Below are 20573 nucleotides of genomic sequence, written 5' to 3' on the forward strand. Positions count from 1 at the left end.
TTAGACCGTTTGGTTGGATGATGGCGGCGATGATGATGATGATAATTGTGCTTTTGCTCCTTGTACTATCACGACCCCAGTGTTCGGACAGACCCTAGTGTTCAGACAAACGTGAATTGGGCTCCAGTACCTCTACCGACAATCATGAAATCTTATATTTGGCTAGGATATCTTCTCACACAGCTATGTTCGAAGTTTCGCGTCCTCCCAGTCCAAGCTGGGTCCGATCTCGAGGATGCACTCATTTTGCAAAGTGCCGATCACACGCCCAGCCCAGCGCTATTTCTCTTCCCCCTCAATCCACGACGTCCGCCCGTCATCCACCGTGGATGGCTGTTGCATTCGACGTTATCAAGAGATGACATTGCTGGATTTCGGGGGCAGTTGGTTCGGAAAGACAAAAAGGGGAGGCCAGGGGAGGGCAGCATCAAGAGACACACACTTCATCACGTGCAAAAACGCGCCTGTCACATCGTGTTACGGGAACGCGACGCGGGACCGACGCGCTGAGTTTCGACTCTTTCTCTCCCCCACTGGCTCAAGCTGCTGCCGCTCATCCCGTTCAACGGTGATGTCGGACATCGTCTTTGAACAGGTTGTTTATCACATCTCCGAAACCCTCGACGTCCAGAAACGCGAGCAGCTCTCCCAGGTCCTCGACGCGCGCGGGGCACAGAAAGCCGAAGATGTCACCGACCCTGACCTCACCCACTTCATAACATCGTCTTTGCCCCTCGAAGACTTCGTGGAACAGCTCCCCCCACATTCTCGTGCGCATACAGTCACCCCACTATGGGTCGAACGCTCCTTTGTCCTCGGCTCCCAGCAAGACCCCGAGTTCTTCTCCGCCGACCCCGCCTACCTCTTCTCTGGCGTCACCGCGACTGCGACAGACCTCTCGGCGGCCGACTGCGAGCTCATGTCGGCCGCGATCACCGCCATGGGTGGCCAATGGCGCACGGCCCTCACCCGCGACGTCACCCACCTCTTCGCGCTCGCAAAGGGGAGCGCAAAGTACGAAACGGCGATGCACTACCGCGAACAGATGAACGTTTGTGTCCTCGTCCCCCACTGGTTCGACGACACCGTCCGGCTCGGCATCCGCGACCTCCCCACGCGCAAATACGAGTGGCCCGAGCCTGCGGTCTTCGGCCAGCGACTGGAGGGCCGAACTTCTCAAGAGGACGTCGACTACGAGCCTACGAAGGAGCGGATGATGCTGTACGACACGGCGTCGATGTCGGCCGACGACCACAAGAAGATGCGGCCGGCGGAAGGGAAGGTGTGGGAAGGGAAGCGGATCCTCTTGGGCCTCTCGCTGGACCTCTCCGACCGTCAACGCGACGCGCTTTGCGTGGACATCCGACGACAAGGCGGAATACCCATCGTGCTCCCCTCTGAGAAGTCGACGAAGGCGGCGGGACGCGTGCAAGAGGAGTTGGCGAAGATGGAGGAGACGGACATATATGTGACGCGGTATCGGACAGGAGCGGCGTATGCTAAGGTGCGTCTCTTCCTCGTTCTGCGCCATTTTCCATCTCCAATGGGGGCTATAGGCATACAAGCTCGAGAAGACGATCGGCACGCTCGCGTGGTTGTGGTATGTCCGTGCCTCTGGCAAGCTATCGAGGCCGGCAGACCAGCTTCTGCACTATCCTATCCCCGACTCGCCGGCAAGCGGCTTCGAGAAAGAGGTGAGAGGCTCGAAGTACATAGAAGGCTGTTTTGACGCATAGATTCAGGTGGTCACCGTCACCAACTACACAGGGAAGGACCGGGAATATCTGAAGAAGCTCATTACTCTCATGGGGGGAGAGTTCACGGCGTCCATGTCAGCGGAGAAGAACAGTATCGTCGTGGCTGCATAGTGCGTGTCTTGACTGTTCGAGCGAATGTTTGGCTCAATCAAAGCAGTTTGCAGGGGACGAAAACGGACAAGGCGGCATCATGGTCCATCCCTATCGTCAACCACACCTGGGTTGAAGATTGCTTCATCCAATGGCGACGCTCACTCCTGCTTGCGACAAGTACATCCTGTTTCCTCCCGGCGTCGACTTCAGCGTCGTTTTGGCACAACGGGGCCTAGGCAAGATCGCATGGGAGCCAGGTCAGTTGGAGGAGATGGAGGCCGAAGTGGAGGCTGAGGAAGAGGCTATGGACACATCGCCGAGGAAACGCACGAATACCAAGACCCCTACCACGAGTCCACGAAAGCAGAAGAACCACAAGGCCCGAGACGACTTGCGACCAGTCGGAACGCTACAGAGCGTGGGTGAGGTTGAAGATGCAATCGCGATGGACGAAGGCGCGGACATGGACGTGGACCCCGACCACTCGGCGATGGATGTGACGACGAGCCGAGCCCCAGCAAACCGTCACCGAAGAAGTCGCCAGCGAAACCTCTGGTGAAGAGGAAGCTTGTCCGGAGGGTCTCCCGAAAGCCTGAGAACGACTCAGAAGAGCAACGTCCCACCACTCCCGACACGTCTCCCAAGAGGCCCTCACGAACAAACGAAGCCGCACAGGCTGCCCCCGCGGACTCGGACTTGGAGTCGCCCACCACGTCCAGGAAGCTTCAGACCGCACGTCGAAAGGTCCTGCCTCGCGATGAAGAGAGCTCCGCCGAAGAAGAAGTTCCGAAGACGAAGTCCAAGGCCAGAGCCAAGCCAGCAGCCCCCGCACCCTCGACCGAAAACAAGGAACAGGTCTCTACGAAGAAGCATAAGGTCGTTCACCCTCCCAGCGACTCAGACTCGGACTTCCCGATGACCTCCGCTCTGTACTCGGCGACCTGCTGTCGAACAACAAGGGCAAGGCACGCGAAAAGCCTGCGCCGAAGAAGCGCGACGCCGACCCTGCCGTTGCCGACGGCCACGACTCCCTCCCATACGCAGCGAAAAGGCAAAAACGAAGGCACCCACGACTTTCAAGGTGGGACCTCCGAAGGCCGCACCGAAAGCGTCAGCCGTCGAACACCGGCCCTCGCAAGATCAAGAAGACGGCGGCGCTGGAGGCGGAGAAAGAGCATGGTGATCATGCGTCCACAACAGAGAGCCCTTACAAGGTCGGACGGACGCCACGGGGGGCCGCGACGAAGGCCGCGCAGAAGCTGCACGATGTCGTGATGCCGGACGTGCTCTCGTACCAGAAGGAAGTTAAGAGCGGGACGGTGCGTGCCACCCACGAACGCGACGGCGGAGCATCAACGTCGTTGCCGGCCAAGGGCAAGAAGCGCCCCTCGATGGGATCGGCAGGCCCGGAGAGTGAAGAGGAGGATGAGATTGCACAACCGGAGAAGAAGAAGCGGAAGGCGGGTGAGGTGGAGAACGGTGGTGCGGCGCCGGGGAAGGGGAAGAGAGGAGGAAGTCGGGCACGGATGCGGATGCGACGCGCAGTGAGGATGAGCAACCCGCCCCAAAGGCCGCGCAGGCCGTGCGGGTCATGACCACACAGCTGGTTCTAGGAGACGACGTGACAAGGTGCGTATCTATCTCTCACTCCATCCGACCTCCACGTTGAAACGCTGCGCAGCGATTGACGAAGTTGGGCGTGAAGTTCGTCACCAAGCCCGCAGAGTGTACACATCTGCTCGTCAAGAACGTGGTGCGGACAGAAAAGTTCCTGTGCGCGATGGCTGTGCACCGCATGTGCTTACTGAAGGGTGGGCTACGTCGTCAGCTGCGAGCAAGAAGCTGCTCGGTGAGTGGCGCGTATCCGTTTCGACAAGCGCGTCCACTGATACCATTGACAGCGGAGGACCAGTTCGCGGTCAAAGACGGGGACACGGAGAAGAAGTACGACTTCAAGCTCACAGACGCGCTGAAGTTCGCGAAGAAGAACGCGGGGAAGCTCTTCAAGGGGATGACGTTCTATGTCACGCCGAAGGTCCCCGTCGAGACAAAGCTCCTCAAGAATGTCGTTACCGCGAATGGCGGCACAGTGCGTATTTCGTCATGACATTCTGGTCTTCCGATGCTCATACCACTGCGTCAGCTCTCTACCCAGTCGCCTACGGTGCGGATCTTGGACGGACACGACAATCGCTTCGTGATCTCGAGCCCCGGAGATGTGTCGATCTGGCGGCCTCTCGTGAAGCACCATCCCATCTACAACCAGGAGCTCATTCTCACCAGTGCGCTCAAGCAGGAGATAGACTGGGATCAGGCTACATTCCGGGTCCCGGGTTCGTCTTGATCAATTGTGGGTACCGGGTGGATTGCGTTGCCAGTATGGCTTGTGTAGTATGTTTCCTGTACCTTATCGCTATCTCGTACATTCCTAGTGGTCGCATTGCTTTCATTGATTGATATACCTGTTTGCTCTCTTAGAACCAGGCTCCACTGATTGGACTTCGAAGTTCGAATCTAGTCGAACCACTTCATTTCCGCTGTTGGCCAGCCGCCTCATAGTACTTCGAGACAGGTCATGTCGATACTTGGTGCGGCCCCGTACGCATATGTACTCTAGTACATATTCACAAACTCCGGAACATCAAGCAGAGTCAATGACCAATCCGGCGGTGGTAAACGGGAATCCATATACGACTAACATTCGGAGTAGGAAGTCGCGGGACGAGCCCAACAGTGCAACCCAATGTGAACACCAAACCCGACTTAAGAAGGGTCGCAACAGACGCTAGCCATGATGCTCAGGTCAACGTGTGTTGCCGGAGCCTTTGCAGCGCAGGAACGAAGTGTCAAACCGGTGTCGTACCAACTTGCGGCCAGTGTCCAGTACGAGATCGTCATGCCCTGAAGCATTCACGAACTTCGTGGTATAGAGCAGGAGGATGCGCATTGCACACTGTAGGTGACGTCTATCAGGGCTGGCGAGCGGTATGAATCGCGCGAGTTCAGTAATGAGAACTTCTCAGACGCGTAATAAGGTTAAAGCGAATACTATACAAAGCTTGTCCGCTTGAAGTCGTCACGGGCGCTGTATTAGTACTGCTCCTTCGACTGTGGCATCGCATCAAGTTTGGTCGCCTTACCCTCGCCGACTTCTCGATGCGCATGAGCTCGATTTGGACCACATTCCCGATCATCTCCCTCCAGCCCAGCGATCGATGCGGATAGGAGCCTCGTCCGCACCGCCGAGCTTGTGATGGATGGTGGCAAAGAGCTCGTACTTGAGCGGGAACTCGGTGTCGTAGTGCACTTTCTCGTTGAAGCTTTGGACAATGCGGTACTCGATCTTGGGCTTCCAGAAGTGCTTGGAATAGATCCAGATCATGAATCGCTGGAGACAACAGAGACGGTCGGTTGGGATGGGTCGCGGACGAAGTCGCGCCGAAGGACAGAGCAGGGGAGTGGAGTCTCGTACCTCATGTCCCATAAAAGCGACGGCCCCCCTACCACATATTGCCTTCCAGTCATCATAGACAACGACAATATGTGGCGGGAGAGGAGATACTCCTATAGAGAGAGCTAGAGGACGATCTAGTGGGATGATTTAGATACGAGCAAGTATAGCACGATAGACTGACCGACAGGGTTCTTAGGAAGCTGCTTGATTTCGTTGGCACCATCTTGGGACATGATGGTATTCGGTCAAGGTGAGCCGGTGGGAACCAGTGAGGGGGCGAACGTGATCCGCTCTGGCTGCGGATTGCTACCCCATTCAACAACATAGACGCGGGTCGAATATACTCGCCTCGGCCTCTCTTCGCACTCGTGCAGGTTAGGCGATGCCTTGTTTAAAGTCTTTGAAAATTCTGCTAGTTATCAGGAGACGATGCTACTGATCATAGCAGCCAGTCCTCCGGATGAGGTCAGAGGTGAAGGCGTCGCAACGCCCTCGACGTTCAAATGGACAGCAGGACGTAAGAGTATATTGGTCGTCGCCGCTCTTAATCGGGAAATTTCGAAGTCACAGTTGACCACACACCTGCGGGTTCCTTCCAGGTCCAAAGCACATCCTGCAAGCTACGCGGTCTGTGCTGTGTTCCAATTTTGGCGTTCAATGGCGGCCAATTAAAGGGCACAGCCTCCACGTGACCTGCCACTGTAATTGCCACGTGGGACTCTGATCGCGGTTGGTTCGCGGTCCGGACAAGACGGTTTGTGGGCGGGGCCGAGTCGCGTCCCCCGCGTCGCTCTCTGGTCCCAACCACTGTCTCCTCCTTCCCCCTGCCCGCGCTTTGTTCGCGTCTGCTCCCTACCGACGGCCACCACATCAGCCACGGCCACCCCCGCCTTCACTTTGCCCCCTTCTCCCCACGCCTCCCCGCATAAAAAGGGTCCCCGTCTCATCTCCTCTCTCATCTCCTCCCCAACCACCAGCCCCAACACCCCAGCACCCTTCTTGCCAGTTCTCAACATGCAATCCGAAGAAGACCGCATGGTCACCGACGATGGCGAGCCCACCCAGCAGCAGACCCAATCCACCCAGTCCTCGTCTCAGACAGAGACCCAAGATATTACGAAGCTATGGGGCTACCTCGTCCCCTGCAGCCCCGCTCTCCGCCGCATGGACCTCATGAAGGGAAAGCGCAGGTATTCGATAGGTCGCAATAAGGAAGGCCTTCTGAACGATATCATCCTTCCTGGCATGAAGATCAGTGAGTACCCATCCTCGACGCGTCCAAACACGCGTCCTGGCGTGTCTGACCACCCGCGCTCCAGGTAACTTCCACGCTGTCATCAATTGGGATGGGGACGAGACCCCCAAGTCCGCCGTCACCATCACTGACACGTCCAGCAACGGCACCTTCGTAAGCACACGTCTTTACCTGCGTGGGTGGTCAGGGACTCAATGTCCTCTCTATGCCGCTGGGTCTATAGATCAACGGGAGAAGATCGGGAAGGGAAAGAGCAAGGTGCTGCGTGACGGAAACGAGGTCGCGTTTGGGACGGTCACCGCACTTCAGGCAACAACTTCGAGGACTATCGTGAGTTTCTCTGCACTTCACTGCGCACTCTCCTCAACGGTTCCAAGGTTTCGTGTTCCGCCACCTCGTTCTCCAGGTCCCGGAGCGCGGCCTCCACACGTTCTACGACATGCAGCACGAGCTCGGAAAGGGCTCCTTCGCTACTGTCATGAAGGCTCTCCACCGCACCGAGGGCAAGTGGTACGCCGTCAAGATGATCCAAGCCAACAAGCTTCGCCGTGGGTTCAGTGCCGCGAGCGTCGCCGGGCTCCGTGACGACGACAAGGCGGCCAACTTTGCTCGCGAGATCAACATCCTCGAAAAGCTGCAGCACCGAAACATCTGCCAACTCAAAGAGGTCTTCTTCGAGCGGTACAACATCAGTGAGTGCCATATTTCTGGGCATGCCGCAGCACCTCCAACCCGTGGTGTCCACCCACAGACCTCGTCCTGGAATGGGTTGCAGGCGGTGACCTTCTGAGTACATCCTCAAGCACGAGAACGGACTCTGTGAGTATGACGCCTATAGCCTCCGCGCCGAGACTAAGCGCCTTTTGCAGCCGAGGCAGAGTCGCAGTATCTGACGTATCAGATGTGCGATGCGCTGGCAGTAAGTAGATCCATCACTGTGTCTATTCTCGTGCTCACCGACGATCTGCAGTATGTCCACGACATGGGTATTTGCCATCGCGACCTTAAACCCGAAAACGTGCTCTTGACCCTGGACAATCCACCTATCGTCAAGGTTGCAGACTTTGGGTTGGCGAAGGTCATCGACAGCATGACCATGCTCCGGACAATGTGCGGCACGCCTGCATACCTCGCTCCTGAGGTGGTGAACCAGTCCAACAACGAAGGGTATGACCTGCTCGTCGACAGCTGGAGCGTCGGTGTGATCGTCTTCTGCATGTGGGTGGTGCTCTTCTTGGCATTGTATGTAATTGACCACGCGTGCTCAGGATCGCCATGTGCAACCCTTTCGACGAGGATCAGGACATCGACATGAAAACTCGCATTGCCAACCGCAACGTTCAATGGAACTATATCCGGGAGAAGAACGTCAGCGAAGACTGTACGTTTTCACCCTCGCGTGTCGCCATCAGGAACTGACCCTGTTGCGGACTAGGCATCGACTTCCTCGGGAGTCTTCTCGAAATCGACCCTACCAAGCGCATGTCCCTGGCCGATGCGCGCACTCACCCGTGGCTTATCAGGGAGCACTATCGCCGTCAAACAGCTGAGTTCGCCCAGGCTGCCCAAGTCGCCCCCGCCGTTGCTCGTTCTCAAGCCCTGTCGTCTTCCACACCCCCACCCGCCGTCGCGCGCGCAGTGGTCGACTTCCCCGCGGACGCGTCCATGGCGTCCGTCGCGGACCTCAGCTCGGACGGTATGGCCCTGGATTCGGATCCTGTCGAGACTGGTCGACAGACTCCCGAGGTCGGTGAGGAAGAAGAGGAGGACGACCTCTCGCCAGTGCCAGAAAGCCAAGGCCTCGGCCGTCACGGATCGCGCTTGCAGCGGCGTGTTGACGTGATCCGCCATGCTCAGCGCCGTGGCGAGGACCTCCCGAGCCCGTCGCAGGAGATGCGTGCGTGGGCGGCGGCTGAAGACGCGGAGGAAGGCGACGCCGCAGAAGAGGACGACCAGGAGAACATGCCCCCTCCCGTCACCCCGGGAACGTCGCGGAAGCGCAAAGGCGCCTCGTCCGTGGACGAGGGGACGGAGCTGCCCGCGATCCACGAAAACGGAGAGTCCCCGGTGCCTGCTCGGGGAGGACGCAGGGGCCGTAGCGGTGCGCGGAGGGCGGCGGTGGCTCCTGTGCTCAGCTCGCGGACGCGCAAGACTCGCGCTTCTGCGGAGGTTCCTGTCGAGCAAACTGACCTCGCGGTTCAGCGGCGGTCTATCCGACTGAAGGGCCAGACCCCGACCAGCAAGGCGCAGCGGCGACAGTAGTTGTCTCGACGTTACTTTGGATTCTACCTTACCGATATCCTGCTCAATGATTCCCCTTGTCGTCTCCGTCCACCTCATCTGTACCCTGTCTGCGAGCTTCCACTCACTGCCACGCATCTCGTCCCTCTCCTCATCCTTTGGTCATGATTGGGTTTACTGACCTCGAACGGTCGCACTCACATCCCTGCCTCAATCCCCATCCACCCATCCTGCACATATCTTCTTCTCCCGTCTGTCCATCCGTCCGTCCGTCCATCCGTTCGTCCGTCCATCCGTCCGTCCGTCCATCCGTCCGTCCGTCTATCCATCCATCCATCCAATCCTCTATCAGACTGCTGCTACGCATGCTCCTCTCCCCATCTTCATTCACCACCCGAGCCGATCCGCGATTTGTGATCTCGCCTCCCCACCCTCCTTCTTCACCACAGGTAATCTACGTCTAATACGCGCCCTCAGTCCTCTCTGCTCTGCATCATCCCACCCCGTTATACTGTGCAAAGATCTAGTCGCCCGTCCCCCGCCCGTTGCATACATGTTTCAGTATCAAATACTGCGTCACCGGATCGTCCCACAAATAGAAGCAGTTGTACATCTGGATCTTTTTTACTTTGTGGGCGAGATCGTGGGCTGCTGTGGGCCACTTGTGCTTGCGCAGCTCGCGGTGCTGGTACGTCATAGCGTGTGCATTGGCTGATGTACATGACCTCTGGATTGTCTACGTAGTTCCTACGACTACGCTCGCGAGTCGCAACCTGCACCTTGTTTCCCCAATCGCACATCAGGCCGCGGGCGAGATTGATGACGAGGCTGGCCCCGCCACAGCAGTCTCGCTCGGGACGAGCTCGAGCTGCACGACGTTGTCGATCATGTCCGCCCACCCCACAGCGGTGAGCTCGACGGGGCCCTCGTCTGCGCCGCCGTACGTCTTGTGGAACGTCGCGCGGAGCTCGTGCTTCCGCCCGAATTCGGGGTCGTAGTGCGCGTCCCTCTTGAACGCCTCGCCTGGGGCCGTGGGCTGCCAGACGTGCGCCTCGAAGAAGTATGCGAGGAGGTCCTGTAAGCGGCGATGAGTCTTGACTCTTCTCGGAGCAGCCGGGGAACGGGGTATGTAACGCACCTCGCGTCCCACCTTCGCGGCGCTCTTTCGGCTGCAGGCGCCCTTCCAACCGCCGTAGACGAGTACGATGTGGGGCACGGGCCACCGCCCTGGCCGCTGCGCAGCTGAGGACATGAACGAAGACACGGTGATCAGCGCTTCCGCTGTAAAAGCCTAAAACAACCTCTTCGACCACTCACCACCTGAACCCGAGTTCTCTCCAGAACCGTACTCCAGTGGGGCCGGATTGTATAGGGGACTGGCTGGACAAGGCGGCGACGGCGGAGAGCCAGGTGCAGAGTCTCAGCTGGTGCGCTGGTGCGTGGTAGAGAGCCTGACTCCCACTCACGGCTACGTCTGGGTGACGCGTGCCGAGATGATCTCGACGACTGTGACCGCGTGCTTGGAGGTGGATGTAGCCGTGGCCGTGGGGCGAAAACGACTGTTGGTTCAAAGAGAGGAGAGCGAGGAACGCCAATGGGGGGTCCGTGGCCGGTCATGACGATGGCTGGAGAAGGGCCCACTCGCCAAGTCGCCAATCGATAGTAGGCGTATGTGTGCGCTCGCACGTTGAAGCTCTGACATAAGACACACCACGTGCCAGATTCCAGCCCGAGGGTGTTTTGGGTACTCCGTGCTTACTTACTGGCGACAACACGCCTCAGCTGTTTGATCGTCTACCAGGCTCGTCTGCACAGCTTCAGCCGCATGCCATCCTATATAAAAAACGCACAACAGCACACGACCGCAAAGTCCATAGATGTTGCAAGCGTCCAATTCACGCATGGCCTGGCAAACGGATTAGGGAACAGAAGCTACTGCAGTAGTCTTACTTGCGACGAGTTCAAGCCGCGTGACCTTGTCAATAACGTCTTGCCATCCGTCGGATCGACAGGTCCTTCATCTGCGCCTCCATACGTTCTGTGGAACGCCGTGAGGGGCTGACGCTTTCTCCCAAAGCCGGGATCATAGTGTGACTCTCCCTTGAACGTCCCGCCCGGCCTTTCTGACTGCAAGCCTCAAACATACAGATATGCGAGTAGGTCCTGTTGGTGGGCGGTGAGTGTCCTCCGCACGCCGACCTCTGAACGTGATGCGCACACGCACCCCCCATTGAGACTACACTCTTTCGGCCACACACGCCTTTCCAACTGCCGTAGATGAGGAAAACAAATGCGACACGGACCCCCGTCCAGGCCGCTGCCCAGCTGCAGTGGGATGAATTCATTAGTCAATCCCTTTGGATGGGCGTCGATAGATGGGAGGATTGTGTGTGCTCGGTCGTGTGTGTGCATGCCGATGCTCCGACATGACGGGAGATGCCAGCTTCCAGACGAGTCAAGTCGAAATGAGAATGTGGTCCAATGAGCGCGGAGATTACGTGCCATCTACGCCAGTAAAAATCTCATGTTAGCATGTTCTAGCACAGACTCCCGATTTCAAAGCGATTGTGACGAACCTCCGCCGTATCTAGACACGTGACCGCGTCTCGCTCGGGAACAGCGGACGTCCGACGGGATGTAGGCATACGTCACACTCACCTGCGCGACGACGACGAAGCTCGACGGGCTACACCACGAAGAAATGCGCACATAGAAGCGGGATAATCATACAAAGGCTAGACGTACAAGCCGAGCTGCTGCTTCTGGTACATTGTTTCATGCTAAACACTTCGTTCACGGGCTGGGCCTGTAAGTGCCGGGAACAATCTCGACCCAGTACCTAAATTAGGATTCCATGTCAGCGCATAAGCCTCCCACACGCCAAATGAACAGACGCGCACCCATCGGGGTCGAGGATGAACGCGATGTTCTTCATGCGCCCGTCGCTCAGCTTCTTCTGGAACTTGACCCCGAGGGCCTCGAAGCGCGCGCAGGCCGTCTCGATATCGTCGACGGTGATCGCAATGTGGCCGAATCCGCGGCCGGGGTCCGAGTTCCCGTTCGCGTAGCCGGCGAAGTTGGGGTCGGACTCGGTGCCGTGGTTGTGGGTGAGCTCGAGGATGCCCTCGCGCTGGAAGCGGTTCTCGGGCGTCGTGCCCTGGCCGTGATCAAAGGCGAGGAAGTAGAGCGTGAAGGTCTGCATCTCGGTTTCTGTGCGGAGGAGGGTAGGAGGGGTGGGTGAGAACGACGGGGGCGGGGAGCGTACTGGAGACGAGGTCCATGCCGAGAACCTGCGGGCAGTCTTGTCAGTCGTGGACGGAGCGGAAGAAGGGGTTGGTGCACACCTCGGTGTAGAACTTGAGAGAGGCCTGAGGATCCTTGACGCGGATCATGGTGTGGTTGAACTGCGAGCGCGACGCTCAACTGGTTGCTCTGCGCGAGAGTGTGCGAGGGGGTGAAGTACCTTGAAGCTGGCGGTCTCAGCGGTGCGCGGCATGGCGGGATGTCTGGTGGTGGAGAATGCGCGATGCGAGGGGGCAAGTGAAGAGCTGAGGGTAGCAGGGAAACAGAGAGAGATTTATAAGCCGTCTACGCCAAATAACACTGTACTTAGAATGTGGGAGAACATCCGCACCGGGAGCCGGAGACCAGGCTGGCGCCGGAGCCGATCGATGACGAGCGAGGTGACGCGCCCGACGCGAAACGCGTGACGCGACAACAGGGACAAACAGACGCGGTCGCGCGCTGTTGAGAACCGCACGTGGCCAATTGACCGAGCTCTGCTCGCGGCTCTGCGCCTGCCTCTCTCCAACTTGCTTCGCGCCCTTATCACCTCCGCCCCGACATCTCCTTCCCTCTCCGCCCTCGAGGCCACGATGCCTCCGACGCGGTCCACACCCGCTCCCATCCATCGCCCCCCACACTTTGCCAACCTCCCCTTGAAGTTTAGGCGCAAGAGCTTCGGGCAGGACGACTACCTAAGCCCAAACGACCTCGTCCCCCCTTCGCCGTCGTTGTCTCCTTCGCGCTCTTTCTCCATGTCCTCATCCCCGCCGTCATCTCCCACTGCAGTTTCGACTTCACCCATCCACCCTTCTCGCCTCGATACCGTCAAGGTCATGCCACCTTCGAGCCCCATTGGGTCGAGCACATACTATGGTCGCGGGTACGCATATAGCTACGCCCGCGGCTCCTCCTCGGCACACACTCTCGACGAGGACACACATTTCCTTGACCGCCCGCCCAAAGCGCAAGCGTATGCCACCATTCCGCCCTCAGCCCGAAGTTCGAGACGGAGCGGCTTCGCCTACTCCCAGCATCAGTCTGATGCCCTGCGCGCCGCTTCGCCGGCAGCGTACGAGTCCGCCATCAGCAACGGTGAGTGCTTCTCTCCACTCATTTGCTGCCTTCGCGCCCGCCGCACTTGGCACCCCGTCTGCATCCCGAGCCCGCCAGCGGACGAGCGCCCGGTGTCCGAGGCTGGACGCTCGTTTGTTGAGCTGGGCCCGGGTTTAGCTTCAGGCCTTCCGTCACCGGAGAGGAAAGGACGCCTCATTGCGCTTGCTTCCCTCCGGATATCCGATCCGGATCAGCCCATGACCGACCTCCGCCGTGCGAGCGATTCTCGCGCCCGCGAGGACAGTTTGCCTCGCCCCGTGCTATCGCTACGCTCAGGCGCGCGCCAGCCGTCGCTCACCGTTCAGGGCGGTGGCGGCAGCACTTGGTCTTTTGTCATCACGGACAGCCCGATATCTGTGTTCGCCCAAATCGACGTCCCCTGTGGGCGCTCCGAATGTTCACAGAGTTCGAGTCCCGTCAAATACCCGGTGACGGCTAGTTCGACGGTTTCCTTCCCCCTGATCACACTCCTTATCAGCTGCTCTGGTCACGACACTCACCTTTGCCTATGTTCCTTCATATCCGTGCAGATGACGAAGATGATGACCTCGACTTCGCCGCTACTTTCGACATGGACGACCTCCTCTCCTCCCCCGTGCGGCGTGTATCTTTCACCACATCCTCCGAGCGCGATACGCCTTTCACGCGCCCTCCCCCCAAGCTCTTCCCGTCGCGTCCCACGGCGCAAAAGTTGCACAGGAGCCTATCACCCGCGCGTTCGTCAGTCTCGACTGGTGATCCCGTCCCTGCGGGAAAACCTCGCTCTGTGGACGTTCAGATCGACGCCGTCCACGTACCGACGCCTGTTCCGCTCGCACGATCGGTCTCGCGGCTCAAGAGCAAGCGGTCCCGTTCCTCGTTGCCCCGAGCGATCTCTCCGCCTGAAACGCGTGTCAACGCTGAGATCGACGACACACTCCCCCCGTCCTCGCCACCGTCATCCCCGCTCTTGTCACCGTCACGCCCTTCCGACGACACCGTACGCGCGATCACCCCAGTGGACGACTTCCCAGGCTCCGACTTGACGCTCCCTTCGTCATCTCCCATCCCAATACCGACGACGCCTGCGCGCGACCCCGAGCAAGACCTCCCCATGGATCTCTTCGCTTCTCCGCCATCCCCCACTCTCGATGCACTGCGGATTACGTCCCGGGTCGCATTCAGAGCGCTCCTCAACCCGGTCTCAGAACCCGCGTGGACGTCGTACACGCCCGCGCCCGCGCCCCGGTCGTGCTCACCACCCGTAATCCCGGCTCCCCTCCCCGTCGTAACTGCAGAATCCGAATCAGAAGTGCCCCAGCTCCGCTCGCAGACCCCTATCCCCGACAAAGCCGAGCTTGAAGAACCAGATGCGGCGCCGGAGGTGGAGATGGTGGATGCTGTGGCGATCAAGGATGCGGTCGAGGAAGCCGAGGCTAGCGCGGAAATCAAGGTGCGTCTGACGGCTTCGATCAGCTTCGGTTCCCCATACCAATGTGGGCCTGCACAGTCTCCCGCGCAAGCATCGCACGTCCCCTCTCGCGTCGTTTCCCGGGCTCACACCCCGGCACGCGATGTCTCCCAGGACATCCCGTCGTCCCCACTCTCCCCCGCGCCTGAGTCGCCGCTTGGCGCTCGCGATGTTGATATCGACATCGATGTCGATGTCGAGTTACCGGCGCCTGCCGTGTCCATCACCGAATCTCTCCCGCCTGTGGCCGGTCCAAGTCGCGCCCCGTCGCTCGCTGCCGACGTCCTCGTGCCGGTGCCCCCTCGCAAACGGGCACGCAGGAACAGCGACGTGGACGTCTCCCATGCAAAGTCAAAGTCGCGCTCCCTGCCTCCTTCAGATGTCGAGAGCGATGCGGAAGCGCATCCGCCCAAGCCTCAGCCCCCGTCGAAGAAGAAGGCACGCAAGTCGGAGACCGTTCGCCCTCGGCAGAAACGGCCACGCGCGATGATCTCAGACGATGAAACGGATTCTGGCGAACCTGCTCCTGCACCGGTGGTCAAGAAGAAGGTCCGCAAGGATAAGGCAAAAGGGGGCGACGGCGAGCGCAAGCGCGAGAAGCCCAAAGTCGCACGGCTCAAAATCCAGGACGCCGTGTCCGACGGTGACGTCGAAAACGCGCCGGTGCGCTCATCGAGTTCCGGGTCGAAGCCGCGCCCTCGTCCTAGTGTTAGGTCTGCTCCACGCAGTGCGACGAATATCGCGCTGAACGGCAGCACGCCCCTTCCCACCCCGGCACCGATCGTCGAGATGCACGTCGCCCCCTCTCTTTCGGACGCGGACGAGTCCGACGAGGAAGATGCCCCGAAAAAGCCCAATGCCATCAAACCGCCTTCGAAGGCCTCCCGCGGTGCCCCCGAAGACGTCGACCTGGAGCCTCTGCCGCAGTATAACCTCCCGCTGCCCGTGGCGGAGCTCGAGGGCATGCTCATCGAGACCCTCGCCACTGCGCGCGCGTCGTCTCTCGCCACCGCTGCGCTCTACGGCGCGCTCATGGCCGCGCGACCCGCGCTGCGCGACATGGCGCTCCCCACGCGCGTCGGGGCGTCCGCGGAGGACGAAGAGGATAAGGAGCCCGGGACAGGGCGCGGGAAGAAGGCGAAGGCGGACGCGGCGAGCCGGCGCGCGTGGGTGCCCGCGATCGAAAGCATGCTCGAGACCGGCTGGCGGCGGTGCGGGGTGTTCGGGAAGGTCGTGAACAGCGGCACGGTGAGCATCTCACTCTCCTTTACGCTATGCCCCGCTGACTTGGCCTGTCGCGTCTTGCAGGGCCTCGCGGATCACGCGCTCGCGCTCGAGGCTCGCTGGTTCTACGACCCCGAGCGGGACGAGGACCGGGAGCGGGCTGGGCTGGTGTCGAGCATGATGCGCCGGCCGGGGAAGCGCTCGGAGACGAAGAAGGCGAAGCAGTACTACTGGCGGCCGCTCCCCAAGATCTCGCGCTGGGACCCAGAGGACGAGCTCTAGGTGGGCGGTGTCGGCGCCCGCGCTATAAGTTATGTCGTTAATCCTTAATGGATTCAAGTCCTGCCCGTGGTTGATTTTTGATTTTGAATTTCGATTTCGATTTGATCAGTCGTCGTGCCTTGTTAGGCTTCAGAACGCTGTGTCCAAGCTGTGTACTTGCATGTTCTACGCCCCCCTCATGTTGTTTGTTTGTTTGTCCGGTGTCGATGTCGATCTGTGCCAATCTGCCGCCGTCGAGGTTAATCGTCTGTACATACATAGCTCTAATCTAGCACCCCGAGTATCCCATGGCCACACACAAGTTTACCCGCTCCCCATCGGTCGTCCTCATCTTCTGCGGCCGGACGCGCTCGCTTCGCGACTTTCTCGATCGCTCCGTTCGAAGGACTGGAACACCGCGGCGAAGACGCACACAATTCCGCGCCTCTCTCATTTCGAAGTCGGCACAGCACACACGCAATATGCGCTCGCCATTTCACACGTGGTGTGTCTCATACGCGCGGCGCGCTCTGCGGATATCCAACACACTGCCATTACGCGACTACCGCAGGCAAGACTCGATCCTACACGCCGAAACAAAGCAACGATAGCGAGCGCAGAGATGCATAAACGTTAGCGAACAGCGGGCCCTCCCCGTCCTCCCCTCTCTCTCCCGCGCGCGCGCGCGCTCTGTCTTTCTCTCCTGGATATCACCGTGACGAGTGTGGTGTGGTGCGGTATGGTGTGCGGCGGGCCCGACGTCGCGGTGCCTGTGTGTATCGGGCGAGGACGGACGGACGGATGGACGGATGGTGAGGCGAGGCGAGACGAGACGAGGCTACGCGAGCCCGATCTTGGTGAGGTGCGAGCGCATGATCGCCTCGCCGACTGCGGGAAGTGTGAGGAGATGAGGATGAGGCGCGGACGGGGCACGCACCGTTGACGATGATCGACTGCGTCGCCTTGATGTCCTGTGTGCGGGGGGCGCGTGAGCGGACCTGCACGGGGCGGGCGGGGAGGGGAGGGGAGACGTACGAGCATCGAGGTGTAGTGCTGTGGGGGAGAGGGGGCGTTAGCGTGGGCACGGAGATACGAAGACGTGGAGTGGGGGAGGCGTCCAGGGGGTGCGGGGGGTGAGAGCGCGTCGCACGAAGCCCATCCGGAGAGTGCGTGAAAGAAAGGGGGGAAGGGGAGGCCCACGGGACGAGGGAGGAGAACGGGACGCACGAGGTAGAGCGGGCGGTGGGAGACGTCCTTGCGCTTGTGGACCTGGATGAAGTGCGCGCGGAAGTACTCGGACACCTCCTCGTAGCTGTTCGGCCGGTCGCCGTAGGACGAGATGCTGCGGGCGGGGCAGGTGAGCGATCGTCGTTCGCCGTATGCGACCGCAGAGTGCACGAGCACGAGGCCAGGCGGCGACGGCGGGCGCAGGATCGCCCGCAGCGCTCACACGCCCAGAGCGCAAGCCGAGAGCTATGGACACCCCGGGACGTCCGGCGGGAACGGAGGGGACTTACTACTTGCGGACCTTGATCCCGGCCTCGAGCTTTTGGCGGAGCAAGTCGGTCTGCGCGGGGACGCGCGCGTGAGCGATCGATCGACGGTCTGTCTGTCCGGACGAACAGACAAACAAACGGACCTTGTTGAGCATGAGGACGAGCGCGGCGCTGGAGAGCAGCTTGTTCGCGCAGATGGCGGTGAACAGCTGCAGCGAGTCGTCTATCCGGTTCGTCCGCGGGTCTTCCTCCAGGTACTGCGTCGGCGTGTGAGCATGGGCGCGGTGGACGGGGGGACGCACGCGCGGGAGGAGAGCGGCGGGGGGTGCGGGGGCGGGGCGAGCAGCAGCGCGAATGGGCGCACGGACGTGCGTGCGCGGTCGGATCACGGAGGGGCGCGACATCATTCAAAGTGAGCACGGGGGCCCCGCGCGTCGAGGAGAGGAGAGCGGGTGCAGTGCACTGCCCTGCGGATGGAGGAGAGACGCACCTGGTCAAAGGCGCTAATCGGCGCGAGGAAGATGATCGCGGTCGCTGGTGAGAAACAGCGGAGTTAGCACACGTCCCGGGGCCTGCGCGCACCACACCACCGCCGTCCGGATTACGCGATTCGCGATGCGGCGGGGTCGGAGCCACCTCGTCCCATCTTTCACGACGTCCGGCCGGGGGCCAGAGAACGGACGCAGGCGCACGCGCGCGCGATCCGACTGGCTGCCCCCGCGCGCGCGCATTCCGTCGGCCTCTGGTCATCCCAGGCCACTCGCGAACCTTGTACGACAGCGCGCAGGCCCTGTGTCCGGCTCGCCGTCTGCGCGCGGCAGCGTGCATGCGAAACGGACGCCGGATCGGGCGGGGGCAGCTCCAGGCACGGACGGCGAGGCGACCGACGCCTTCGGTGCCCATGGCTGCCACCCTGCGGACCGGAGAAGCCAGGCACGGGGGGCGAGTCGCGCAGGGCGGCAGAACCAACCGGGGAAGGGAGGGACACTCACCGTCGTCGAAGAACGGGACCCACGCGTGTCGCTGTGGATGGCGACCGTCAGCATCTTCCGTGCGCGCTGACAGCGGTCCCCGTCGGGCACGGAGCCTGCGCCGCTCACCTGGCCACGCTGTGGGAGTGGGAGAAGGGAAGGGCGCGGTGTGAGCAACCTGGGGCACGGACGGAGGAACGAAGGGGCGTACCGCGCCGCCGACGTCGTACAGGTTCCAGCTGTAGTTCGTCCCGCCCAGGTTGATGTCGAACGCGTGCTCGGTCACGCCGATCGTTTGCAGGCGGACGTGGAGGATGTCCTCTGCGCGCGCACCCCGTCAGCCCGCGTTCAAGGTTCGCGCGGGCACGTAAGCGAGACGCACCGTTCGTGGGGAGATACTCGGGCTGCGCGATCCGCCTTATGTTCGCGAGGAAGCTGCGCACAGTGGAGCCAAACCGCGGTCAGCACCGCGTCGCCCATGCCCCCGAGATGCTCGCGAAACTCACAACGCCGCGTACTCCTCGAGCTTGAGCTTGTTCCCCTTGAGGAGGGCCTGCACGGCGGGGTGCCACCACAGCGCGTCGACCTCCTCCGCGCTCGCGGCGAGCGTGGTGGCGACGATGCCGGTGACCGCGGTCTGCCGGCCGCCGTGGCCGGGGAGCGCGCGGCTCGCGTAGTAGTCCTCGGCGAGCGGCCACTGGCGGTGCGCGCTGGTGAGCGCCTGCCAGCCGGAGCGGACGAAGACGCCCTGGCGGCCGCGGGCGAGGGTGACGCCCCCGGAGAGCTCCGCCGCGAGCGCGTCCTCGGAGGCGACGAGGGGGAGGAGCTTGTGGCGGAGGGCGGCGAGCTCGCGCGCGGCGGTCGCGTGGGTCGTCGCGCGGGAGTGGAGGGAGGAGGAGCCGCTGCCGGTGCCCGTGCCGGTCGAGCGGGAGTGGGAGGGGTAGAGGGGCCGGGGAGGGGGACCTGGAGGGGCGGGAGGGGGGCGGAGGGGGAGGTCGGGGAGGGGGAGCCGGAGTGGGAGGCGGCGGGGGAGGGGGAGGTCGGGGAGAGGGAGTACTCCCAGTCGAGCTCGTCGAGGATCATGCGGATCGCCTTGAGGATGTTGAAGTAGACGATCGGCCGCCAGGAGGGCCGCTCCTGCTCGAGCGTGGCGGAGGAGTAGTAGAGCTGGAACTGCTTCTGGAGCGTGGACTTGCCGGACTCGGCCTGGCCGAGGAGCAGCACTGTGCGCGGGGGGTGGGCACAGGCGTAGGCGAGGCGGGTGGGGGAGAGGAGACGGACCTTTGAGCTGCTTGCCCCGTTTCCGCCGGACGGCCTCGCGCTCGCGCTGTCCGACGAACGTCGCTCGAACGGCGGGCGCGGCGGGTGTAAAAATGTAAAACACGCACCCGGAGCTCGTCGTCAATCGTCTCGCTCACGCGCAGGGCCTCCGCCTCCTCCGCCGGACTGCGTCTCTTGCCCATGATCGCTGTCGTCCTGGCCGTGGTCTGCTGGGTGGTGGGCGCGGGGGGAGGGAAAGGAGAGGCCGTAGAAGGGAGCCAGGGACGTGAGCCCGGGAGGCAGGTCGTGACGGAGTCGGGGCAGACGGGGCGGGAGGACAGAGGCGGGGAGGAGGGGAGGGGGAGGATAAGGCCCCGGCGGGCGTCCCACGGCGGGCATTCATTGTGATGGAGAAGAAGAGGCCATCACCCGTCCTGCTCCCAGCGCGCGCCTCCTCGTATGTGGCTCCCGTGCGCCCGCTGCGCCGTCCCCTCCGCGCGAGCCAATCCGCCGCCAGGCCTTCGTCTCCGGCTGCGAGCGCGCGAGGGGCGGTCGGACGGCGAGCACCCCCGATCTGCCAGCGCACACGCACCCGGGCCCATCACGACTCCCTCGCGCCGTCGCGCGTCGCCGTCCGTCCATCGTCCCGTCACGCGTGCTTCGCGCCCTGTGATCGGCCGTCCGGCGCAAAAGGCAAACGCGCGCGTCGCGAG

General features: G+C 61.5%; 7 protein-coding genes across 7 annotated transcripts; 3 read left to right on the forward strand and 4 right to left on the reverse strand.

Moving 5' to 3' along the window:
- Positions 1–571: 571 nt before the first annotated feature.
- BXZ73DRAFT_106335 (uncharacterized protein) lies at positions 572–4194 on the forward strand (the record flags this gene model as incomplete). Its single annotated transcript, XM_048016599.1, has 10 exons — positions 572–1504; positions 1557–1694; positions 1743–1867; positions 1915–1978; positions 2029–2346; positions 2412–2705; positions 2744–3314; positions 3679–3699; positions 3752–3939; positions 3994–4194. 10 exons carry the CDS (start codon positions 572–574, stop codon positions 4192–4194), a joined length of 2853 nt encoding a protein of 950 aa, XP_047872771.1.
- Positions 4195–5040: 846 nt separating this feature from the next.
- BXZ73DRAFT_81458 (uncharacterized protein) lies at positions 5041–5537 on the reverse strand (the record flags this gene model as incomplete). The annotated part of the gene is made up of 3 exons (XM_048023507.1): positions 5041–5238; positions 5323–5438; positions 5486–5537. The coding sequence occupies 3 exons, from the start codon at positions 5535–5537 to the stop codon at positions 5041–5043; spliced, it is 366 nt and encodes a 121-aa protein (XP_047872772.1).
- Positions 5538–6339: 802 nt separating this feature from the next.
- BXZ73DRAFT_54555 (Pkinase-domain-containing protein) lies at positions 6340–8821 on the forward strand (the record flags this gene model as incomplete). The annotated part of the gene is made up of 9 exons (XM_048021187.1): positions 6340–6559; positions 6624–6722; positions 6783–6893; positions 6937–7251; positions 7311–7382; positions 7429–7478; positions 7530–7777; positions 7828–7940; positions 7995–8821. The coding sequence occupies 9 exons, from the start codon at positions 6340–6342 to the stop codon at positions 8819–8821; spliced, it is 2055 nt and encodes a 684-aa protein (XP_047872773.1).
- A 778-nt stretch (positions 8822–9599) lies between these two features.
- BXZ73DRAFT_81460 (uncharacterized protein) lies at positions 9600–10052 on the reverse strand (the record flags this gene model as incomplete). Its single annotated transcript, XM_048023508.1, has 2 exons — positions 9600–9875; positions 9939–10052. The coding sequence occupies 2 exons, from the start codon at positions 10050–10052 to the stop codon at positions 9600–9602; spliced, it is 390 nt and encodes a 129-aa protein (XP_047872774.1).
- Positions 10053–11593: 1541 nt separating this feature from the next.
- BXZ73DRAFT_54612 (Glyoxalase/Bleomycin resistance protein/Dihydroxybiphenyl dioxygenase) lies at positions 11594–12296 on the reverse strand (the record flags this gene model as incomplete). The annotated part of the gene is made up of 5 exons (XM_048021198.1): positions 11594–11639; positions 11701–12010; positions 12066–12090; positions 12145–12204; positions 12264–12296. The coding sequence occupies 5 exons, from the start codon at positions 12294–12296 to the stop codon at positions 11594–11596; spliced, it is 474 nt and encodes a 157-aa protein (XP_047872775.1).
- A 2271-nt stretch (positions 12297–14567) lies between these two features.
- On the forward strand, positions 14568–16154 carry BXZ73DRAFT_54590 (uncharacterized protein; the record flags this gene model as incomplete). Its single annotated transcript, XM_048021195.1, has 4 exons — positions 14568–15431; positions 15564–15725; positions 15792–15896; positions 15957–16154. The coding sequence occupies 4 exons, from the start codon at positions 14568–14570 to the stop codon at positions 16152–16154; spliced, it is 1329 nt and encodes a 442-aa protein (XP_047872776.1).
- Positions 16155–16971: 817 nt separating this feature from the next.
- Positions 16972–20063, reverse strand: BXZ73DRAFT_54572 (G-protein alpha subunit; the record flags this gene model as incomplete). Its single annotated transcript, XM_048021194.1, has 14 exons — positions 16972–17021; positions 17071–17104; positions 17169–17186; positions 17361–17475; positions 17651–17700; positions 17773–17886; positions 18120–18163; positions 18622–18652; positions 18800–18921; positions 18983–19035; positions 19107–19447; positions 19564–19823; positions 19882–19927; positions 19989–20063. 14 exons carry the CDS (start codon positions 20061–20063, stop codon positions 16972–16974), a joined length of 1353 nt encoding a protein of 450 aa, XP_047872777.1.
- Positions 20064–20573: the final 510 nt, after the last annotated feature.

Source organism: Epithele typhae, assembly GCF_022376455.1.
Source record: "Epithele typhae strain CBS 203.58 chromosome Unknown BXZ73scaffold_81, whole genome shotgun sequence".
NCBI lineage: Eukaryota > Fungi > Basidiomycota > Agaricomycetes > Polyporales > Epitheliaceae > Epithele > Epithele typhae.